At 38.9% G+C, this 10313-nt stretch overlaps 1 protein-coding gene across 1 annotated transcript; it reads left to right on the top strand.

Moving 5' to 3' along the window:
- Positions 1-810, top strand: spink2.2 (serine peptidase inhibitor, Kazal type 2, tandem duplicate 2). The gene is given in 4 exon segments (NM_001386507.1): positions 1-79; positions 260-294; positions 438-544; positions 628-810. Coding segments are annotated over 4 exon segments (228 nt in total). The 5' UTR covers positions 1-39; the 3' UTR covers positions 674-810.
- Positions 811-10313: the final 9503 nt, after the last annotated feature.

Raw genomic sequence — 10313 nt, 5'->3', positions numbered from 1 at the left:
GTTAAATTACATTGTCTACTCATCACTGTAAACAAAAAAATGATGCTGGCGCAGATTGTGCTTGTACTTTGTTTGGCTGGTGAGTTTAAACTAATTTTGACAATCAAGGAACATCAAAGGGAACATCAAAGTTTGATGTTTCCAGCATGTTTTGTGGCAATAATAATGATGTTAGTCATTACTTAAAAGTTTAAACTACAATAGTTGTGTAGGAATACACTTAAATAGTTGTTTTTCACTTCTGTGTTGTTGTGAACAGCCATGGCAAGTGCAGCTGATGATTGTCCTACAGTGGTATGTTGAGCAATATGCTCTCTTTCTTTCTTTTTTCCCTTTCACTAACTATAATGTATTTATTTGCATATGTTATTACACATTATTTTAAATGTATATTAACTTTCATACATTTAATGTTTTTTGTATGTTTTTATTTAAAGCCAAATTGCGCTGAATACGAAGTCATGTGCCCCCGGAACTATGACCCTGTGTGTGGTACCGATGGAAAAACATACCCAAATGAGTGCATGCTGTGTATGGGAATTTTGTAAGTAGCCCTAAATCAAGTTTGGTATGTCTAGTCTTTATACTTGTTTAAATGTTCCTTTTAAACTAACCATCTTTTTGCAGAGAGAAAAGAGACATCATATTAATTTCCAAATTGGGCAAATGCTGAGCCAGATCCACTCGTTTTATTCTGGATGGGACATGAAGGCTGGAACCACATGTTGATCTTCAATGGTTTTAGTCACAAACTAAAAAAATGTTCCTTTTTAAAATATTGTGATCTTTAAATAAAGTATTGATATACAAGTGAGTGTTTTGTTATTTAAACTTTGGTAGAGCGTCGGAAAAAATACTATTAAAACAAAAGTCAATTTCCAACTTTGGAATGATAGAAAAGTGAGAAATGTTTTTGACATAAAGTAATATTAGAACACTGAATATAAATAATAATAATCTTTGTCTATTTGGGTTTAAATAATATATAGAAAACAAATGTTGTTAAAAGCACACCTTGTTCAAGACATCTATCTGAAAAGCTCTTTTGATTGACTATATTACAATTTTGTTGTGTTTTCTTTATTATAAAAAATTGATCCACGTGTCATTCGGTGTTAGCACGCTAAAAACAAAAGTATATTTTCAAATCAAGGTTCAAACTAGCGAGCCAGGCAATTGTGGCAAAAGTGAAGCAAAAACTTTTTTGAACAAAATTTCCAAAATAAACAGTTTGCACTCTTCAGCTCTGTTTAAAATTTGTTTTTAAAATTGGATTATTAACAGTCATGTAAAGTTATTTTTATTTTGATGGATTTTTCTCATTACTGAAATGCCTTACACAATTTACAAAAAATAATAATAATAATATAAACTAATATATTTTCAAAATAATGTGACAAACCTGAAAGAACATAAATAGATTCTACAAATGCATTGATTTTTATTTAATGGCCCATTTCCACTGAGTGGTATGGTACGGTACGGTTCAGTAGCGTACCGTACAACTTATTCAGCACCCTTTCGAAAGGGTACCAAACATGAGAAAGGTGGAGCTACACGCACAGCTGCGCGCTAATTGGTTACAAAGATACATTACAAGCTTGTGTGGAGCTAGCCAGAATGAAAACCAAGGAACGGCTATGTTTTAAATACTCACCCGAGACATTACACCAAAATACTATATGCATATAATAACAAGCCATGGATGACCCAAGCTCAAACAAACCTTGTCGTTGTCTTGATGTACAGACACAAAGAAAGAAAGAACTAAAGTTGCCGTGTCCTGACATGTTTTACAAGGCTGTCTAAAAGTGCGAGTGGTGAAGTGTCTTCGTCATCTGATCCTATTAGAAAGAAAAGGACAAACGCGAGAGTGAATCACAAACAAACAAAGGAGAAGCCCACCAAAACACAGGAGCAAATTGTTTTAGCAACCTGAATCATCAACAAGCTGCCATGTTTATCGTCGCCTTTTGGACTATTATGTACTCGGAATGACAGAGTTACTCTCTAAAAAAGTTTACATGCGCTGGTGAAGATTACAGACACAGATGAGGTTTGCACTGACTGTGGGCTATGTTGTTTTGGAACCGAAACCCAGGAAAGATTCAAACCCAGGAAAAATATTAAAAGGTCACACAGATTAGTCTCTTTTCAGTTTAAGGAGCAGACAGGAGACATGAGTAAATACAAAAGTTTATTTACAATTCTTTAAAAAGGTTCACACTAAAATAGGTCCTGATGACCAGCCAGCTATGAAGGGCTTACTAACATAAGGCACTGAAAGTGGTTAACATTCAACCCACACACAGAAAATACTCAATATCATACTCTCCAAATCAATGTTCCCAAATAGAGCCATTCACTCACAGGACTGGGGCTACCCACAGGAGTGATCACCCGTGACAAAGTTATACGCCATACACTTTCACCACAACACACTCCTGTCACACACCCTGATGCATCAGAAGAGTCCCACAACACACACTGGCACAGCAGCACCACCACCAAAAAGGTTCCTTCACCTGTGGGCCCACAGCTCCTGCAAGAAACAGAAAGAAAATAATACCAAGAGCCACCAATGGGAAAAGGGCTTCTCGCAACCAGGTTAAATTTTACACAAAGCACAGACACAAAAGTCAGTCATTCAGAACTCAATACAGAGTAATAATGAGGGTCTTTTGAAATGGATTAATGAACTAGACAGTCACAGGAAAGGAAGATTCACAGAATACCCTTTGGTGCATTTGAACATGGACAAAAGTTTATCACATTGATTACAGATTGTTCAATGTTGACGGCCCCGTATCTGCGAACGCAACTGAACCTTCTATTTTCTTTCAAATACAATAAAAAGAGGTTTTGACAGAGTTCAGTCAGTACTCAGACAGTAGCATCACCTAGAAGATAGCATTAAATGCTTCTGGATTGTAGCATAAATGTTCTTTAACAGCAGCGACAAATGTGGGCACATTTATGATCTGAACGAGAAGGAGAGTCCTATAACAAACAAACACACATCCACACACTGTTACAAATAATTGCATTGGATAACACTCCTACTTACAATCACATGCAAACACTTACCAACCATGAATGAGGTGCTCTTATATCAAATTCACCGGTTGATATAAAAAGTCTTCAACCACACAAACTGACAGTGGGGCAGTCAGTCATCCAATCAGTCAAAACACTGATGGAAACACACATACACCAGGCAGGCTGGAATGCAACACAGGGTCAGCATTAACCCCCAGCCACTAAACAATTAGCAAACCGCTAAGCTAACTGCACCTTACCTGGAAGCCATAGCCCTAGCCATCACTCTCACTCACACACACACACACACACACACACACACACACACACACACACACACACACACAGGGGCGTACTCTGCACTGATTGGTCATTGCAGACGTCAATCACCATCACTTACCTCATGCACCCTGTAACACGTGCATGACTGTCTGGGGAAAATCAAACCTAAAACCAACTTTACCGAGTTGATGTAGCTGTCTTTCAAAGATTTTAGTACTAACAAGTTGTTAACGTCACAAGACCTAATACAGTATAGGCCTACTATACGACTTCATCACAAGGCCTACCGCACTTATGCTGCAGTTTCTCTGCCCACCGAGGAAGCCTGTGTCTCCTGCTGCGGGACGGAAGTTTAACGTTTGGTTCTCCTGTGTCCCCTGTTCCTCTTGCTGTACCAATGCAGCAGCTGCTTCACGTAAAAGCTGACTAACAGATTTTGCCATTTTACTTCTGTTATACTGTATTTATACTAGTAACTCACGCTGTCCCATCCATCAAAACAGTGCTTCTGCCCTCAGGCTCTGTGTGTGAAAGCACTCGACGTCACTTGAATACACCCCTCCCACTGATTAGCATAGGCTTTGCATACAGCTTGAAGTTAAAAATGAAATCGACAATGAAAACTGAAATGAAAAAAAAAAGTGTCAATAAAAGGAATGCTTAAATTTACATTTTAATTTGAATTGTGTCACTATTATAGCGTGAACATTAATAACACGCTTTTTAAAAATGGTGTTTGCAATTTATTTTTCAGTTTGGCTTTTTATTTTAATATTGGCAGTCTTGACCTGGAATTGCAGTGAAAATTAAATGTTAAATTGGCAACTTTATTTTAATTATCAATTTGACAGGGACAATGTGTTGTCAAAGAGAAAATAAAAATTAAATAATTTCATTTCGTTTTCAATTTTGGCAGATATTTTGCGAACAATGTTTTAAAATGAAATTGTTAATCTGATTTTTATTTTCAATTTTTATTTGATTTATTTAAAATTGGCAGGATTTACCTTCCATAGTACTTTACCAGTCAGTGAAAAAGGGCCATAATAAATGGATTAAAGTGCACCTATGGTGAAAATCAACTTTTGTAAGCTGTTTGGACAGAACTGTCTGTATAGTGTGTCCACTGTCATATGTGAGTTATAGAAATCCCACAGATATTGAGGCTCACCCCAATGATACATACAAGTGCGGTTTTCTCTGCCCATCGAATTAATTGCCTGGGAAATGTTTCTATAATAACATGTATACACGTCCACAGAAGATTGTCTTTGCAAATAAACTGGGATTCAAATATTTGCTCCATCTCTCTGTGATTTTTATAAGTTTTATAGTTTTAAAACTTTTTTAAAAACAGCATGTTTGTAATAAAGAGTAAAATCACTGTGTATTTCTTAACCGCTATAATCACCAGGGCCTCATAGTGTCAGTAAATGTTAATGTGTGTGTCGCGAACGGTATTTTTGTAAAGCTACGTTCACACTGTGAGGCTTAGGGCTCTATTTTGACGGTCCATGCGCAAAGCGCAAAACGCAGGGAGCAAATGCTTTCGGGGCGTGTCAGGACGCGTTTTTGCTAATTTAAGGACGGGAAATCTGCCTTGCGCTTCAGCGCATGGTCTAAAAGGGTTGAGTTTATTTTCTTAATGTGTTATAGGTGTGTTTTGAGAATAAACCAATTAGAGTCTCATCTCCCATTCCCTTTAAGAGTCAGCTGCGTCACACCAAGAGCGCATTCGCTATTTACAGGGCGCAAAGTAAGTCTAAGGGCTCTATTTTGATGGTCCATGCGCAGAGCGCAAAACGCAGGGCGCAAGCTTTCAGGGCGTGTCAGGACGCGTCTTTGCTAATTTAAGGACGGGAAATCTGCCTTGCGCCGCGGCGCATGTTCTAAAAGGGTTGAGTTTATTTTCTTAATGAGTTATAGGTGTGTTTTGAGAATAAACCAATTAGAATTTTATTTCCCATTACCTTTAAGACCCAGCTGCGTCGCGCCAAGAGCGCATTCGCCATTTACAGGATGCAAAGTAAGTCTAAGTGGAAAAAATGAGCATTTTACAAGCAAACCGTTAACAGTTTTTTAACAGAAAACTGTTAAACAGAGCATCTACTGCGTGAGAATGAGAGATAATGGATCACTTTCACTTTCGCTCTTGGATAGGGAAACCTTTACGCACAGACATCAATTAGTCTATAAATAAATACTTTTGTTTGTTAAGCGCAAATATTAGTTTCAAAACTATTTCTAAATTCAGTTCTAATTTCCAGCAAACGAATAAATGAATAATAATAGCAAAATGTGCTCTAAAACCTGAGTTATATCCTAAAACACATGCTGCGCCCCATATGGTCTAAAACCTGACAGGTGGGCAAATCTAAGCTTGTTTTTAATAAAACAAATATAAATATGGATATAATAAATAATACTGCTAATAATATTAACATTATACAAAAGCAAATTGTTATGAATGAACTGAAAAAGCCTCCCGAGATGAAGAAGATATAAAAGCAGTGGTTTTTCATATTTCTGTAGGCTAGAAAATAATATGTTTTGTAATATTTTAATCCTTTATATTTATATTCTATATCCATTCTTATTATATACTATATATATCCTTAATATTTAAATTTTTTCATATGTAAAGATATTTGCCTATTGCTCTCTTGTGCATATTAAGCAGTGCGTAAGCGAGGCACAACTTTGCACCAGAGTTTACACCGGGTTAGGTTTGGTCTAATGAAAAATCTATTATAGATTCTCAAAATAGCAACGCGCCACCGGTCCGCCTCAGAACGCCTTCCTTTTTAGACCAGAACGCCTATGAACGCAAAAATTAGCGCTAATGCATTTGCTATTTAAAGAGCGTAGCGCAACGCCTCAAAACGACTCCTGTGCCAAGCTGAAACTACCAAAAGACTACTGCTCCACGCCTTGCGCCACTCTGCGCCGGGTGTATGATAGGGCCCTAAGTGGAAAAAATAAGCATTTCACAAGCAAACAGTTTACAGTTAAAAGTTTTTTTAACAGAAAACTGTTAAACAGAGCATCTACTGCGTGAGAATGAGAGATAATGGATCACTTTCACTTTTGCTCTTGGATAGGGAAACCTTACACACAGACATCAATTAGTCTATAAATAAATACTTATGTTTCTTAAGCGCAAATATTCATTTCAAAACTATTTCTAAATTCAGTTCAAATTGCCAGCAAACGAATAAATGAATAATAATAGCAAAATGTGCTCAAAAACCTGAGTTATATCCTAAAACACATGCTTTGCCCCATATGGTCTAAAACCTGACAGGTGGGCAAATCTAAGCTTGTTTTTTAATAAAACAAATATATATATGGATATAATAAACATTACTGCTAATAATAATAACATTATACAAAAGCAAATTGTTATGAATGAACTGAAAAAGCCTCCCAAGATGAAGAAGACATAAAAGCAGTGGTTTTTCATATTTGTAGGCTAGAAAATAATATGTTTTGTAAAATTTTAATCCTTTATATTTTCCTTTATATCCTATATCTATTCTTATTATATCCTATATGTATTCTTAATATTAAAATTTTTTCTTATGTAAAGATATTTGCCTATTGCTCTCTTGTGCGTATTAAGCAGTGTGTAAGCGAGGCGTAACTCTGCGCCGGAGTTTAGATTGGGTTAGTTTTGGTCTAATGAAAAATCTATTATAGTTTCTCAAAATAGCAACGCGCCAGCGGTCCGCCTCAGAACGCCTTCCTTTTTAGACCAGAACGCCTATGGGCGCAAAAATGAGCGCTAATGCATTTGCTATTTAAACAGCGTAGCGCAACGCCTCAAAACGACTCTTGCACCAAGCTTAAACTTCCAAAAGACTACTGCGTCACGCCTTGTGCCACTCTGCGCCAGGTGTATGATAGGGCCCATTATGTTTAACAGACCAAGAACATTTTCACACTGTTTCATATAATAGTTTTTATTCTGGAGAAAGTCTTATTCATTTTACTTTGCAGTTTATATAACAAATGTATTAATATTATTTGCCCCCTTTGTGGAAAACTGGTTTATTATGTTAACCAATCATATTGTACCTGTTTGGTGCAACCCACCCCATGGGGGTCAAAGGGGTTAACCCGGAAAGGGAATTAGAGAGTTCATAGGAAGTGCGTTGTTCATGTGTGTCTGTTTAATAAAAGTAATCTGTGAAACGAATGAAGAGTTTCCTCTCATGACATGGTGTCAGAATCGTACGTTATACCCACGAGCAAGCTCGCACAGTTTAGGAACTGACAATGTCTCAACCCACCAGAAGCCTTTGATTTCGCTCAGCCTGCAACCTGGCCCGCGTAGATCCAGCGGTTCTCCTGGTTCCGCATCGTGACGAAACTGAACAAGGAAGATGGTGAAGTACAAGTTAACTTTCTGTTGTATATGTAATGGGCAGGGATGCCGAACAATATTCGAATCCTTCACATCTGCCGAAGCTTCAGCAAAAATAATTACGAGACTGTAGTCGTCAAATTTGATGAATACTTTGTGCCAAGGAGGAATGTTATTCATGAGAGAGCCTGTTTTTATCAGTGCACACAGAGATCGGGAGAGACTGTTGAAGCTTTTGTCAGGTGTCTTTATGAACTGGCTAATTACTGTTGTCATAGGAATTGCAGATCGTGACGTTTCTCAGAAGTTACAAATGGAACCCAAACTAACGTTGGATAAAGCGGTCCAGATCGCCAGGCAGTCGGAGCTTATTAAGACGCAAAATGCGAGCGGTGGAGTAGCCGCTAATGTGAGCGCTGTACAACACGGACGTTATAAAAGCTCAAAGCATTTTTCGGGGCCACCGAAAAAGGAAAAAGGTGGAGAGAGAAAACAGATTGTGGACTGCACACGTTGTAATCACACACACAATGACAATAATTGCCCTGCACGAAACAATAGGTGCAGAAGATGCAATAAGCTGGGACATTTTGCAATTGCATGTAAAACTAAAAATGTTAGCGACGCAGTGGCGGAGTGGATAGCACGTTCGCTCACAGCAAGAAGGTCGCTGGGTCACTGGTTCGAGCCTCGGCTCAGTTGGCGTTTCTGTGTGGACTTTCCATGTTCTCCCTGCGTTCATGTGGGTTTCCTCCAGGTGCTCTGGTTTCCCCCACAGTGCAAAGACTTGCGGTACAGGTGAATTGAGTAGGCTTAATTGTCCATAGTGTACGAGTGTGTGTGTGAATGTCTCCCAGAGATGGGTTGTGGCTGGAAGGGCATCTGCTGTGTAAAAACTTGTTGGCAGTTCATTCCGCTGTGGTGACCCCGGATTAATAAAGGGACTAAGCCAACAAGAATGAATGAAATGAATGAAAGAATGAATGAATGAACTAAAAATGTCAAAGAGATTGTAATGTGTGATAGTGAAATTGACAATTAATTTTTCCTGGGCTCTGTAATGAATGAGTCAGCTGCAGAAGACAGGTGGTGTGCCTATCTGCGTATTCAAGGAGCCGACATCAGCATCATGTCACGCTCAGTGTTTGAAAGTTTACGAGAGTGCCCCCCGCTGGTTAAAACAAGTATAAATGTTAGAAGCCCAGGGGGAAAAGTGAATTGCATGGGGAAATTTCTGGCAAACACTGAAAGAAAAGGGAAAATTTTTGAATTTTGGGTTTTTGTAATTGATGGGCCATGTGCCAACAATTTGCTAGCACTGCCTGTAAGATGGATCTAGTACAGAGAGTGGATAAAATTACAAATCACAGTGATGTCTATGGAGACATTGGCTTGCTTAATTGTGAACCAGTAATAATTCAGCTAAAGTCAGATGTTACTCCCTATAGTCTGTCCACCCCTCGAAGAATTCCCTTTCCTCTATTGCCTAAAATGGAAAAAGAGCTCGAACGGATGCAGTCCTAGTGGATAATTTTGAATGGTGTGCCCCAATGGTGCCCGTAGTGAAAAAGAATGGTTCAGTTAGGATTTGTGTAGACCTGAAACGGCTCAATCAGGCTGTAAATCGTTAGTGTTACATTCTCCCAACGTTGGAGGATATAGCCCCCAAGCTCTCAGACGCGTGTGTCTTTTCCACACTCCTAAGGCAAATTTTAGGAATGATCAATTATTTAGGCAAATTTGTGCCAGGGCTTTCAACAGTGCTGCAACCAGTTACAGCTCTGCTGAAGAAAGATGCAGTCTGGATTTGGTCCGAGGTCCAGGAGCAGGCTCTGAGTAAAGTTAAAACCATGTTGGCCACAGCTACTACTCTGGCATATTATGACCCTGAGGAACTCACAATGGTTACTGCTGATGCGAGCAGTTTTGATGCAAGTTCATGGTAACGTGACACGAGCAGTCGCATTCTGCTCTAGAACTTTGACTGAAGCAGAGCGCAGGTACTCACAAATTGAAAAGGAGTGCTTGGCAGGAGTGTGGGCCTGCAAGCGATTGCTCGTTACCTTCAAAAATTGGAAGAATTTTGCCTGCAGACAGATCATAAACCGCTAGTGATTGTGTTCTGTTAAGATGTCAGTGTTTGCTAATGCGACTAATGCACTTCAATGCAAAGGCAGTCCATTTTCCAGGTAAATGTTTGGTGGTGGCGGACACGTTTTCTCGGAAACCTTTGAGTGAACACTTCCACTCAGAGATGGAAGATAAGGTGAAGGCATATGTTAAAGCGGTTGTTGCATCTAAAGAGGTGTCACAATCCAAGCTCGATTCCATTAGGAAGGCTACAGAGTTAGATGCAGATCTCCAGGCAGTGATAGGTTTTCTCATCATGGGTTGGCTGAAGCACATACCCTTCCCCTTGAGTCATTATCATACAGCCAGGGCTTCATTGTCTTTTGCCAATGGGTTAGTCTTGTATGAGGACAGAATAGTCATTCCTGTGTCGATGAGGGAGGAAGTGTTAAGCCTAATTAATGAAGGACATCAAGGGCTCGCAAAGTGTCGTCAGAGGGCAAAGATGTCAGTTTGTTGGCCAGGACTTGGCAATGACATCAACAGGATTGTTTCA

This window comes from Danio rerio, chromosome 14 (genome assembly GCF_052040795.2).
Source record: "Danio rerio strain M-AB ecotype USA chromosome 14, GRCz13ab, whole genome shotgun sequence".
NCBI classification, from domain to species: Eukaryota; Metazoa; Chordata; class Actinopteri; order Cypriniformes; family Danionidae; genus Danio; species Danio rerio.
This window is presented reverse-complemented; position numbering and strand designations above follow the sequence as displayed.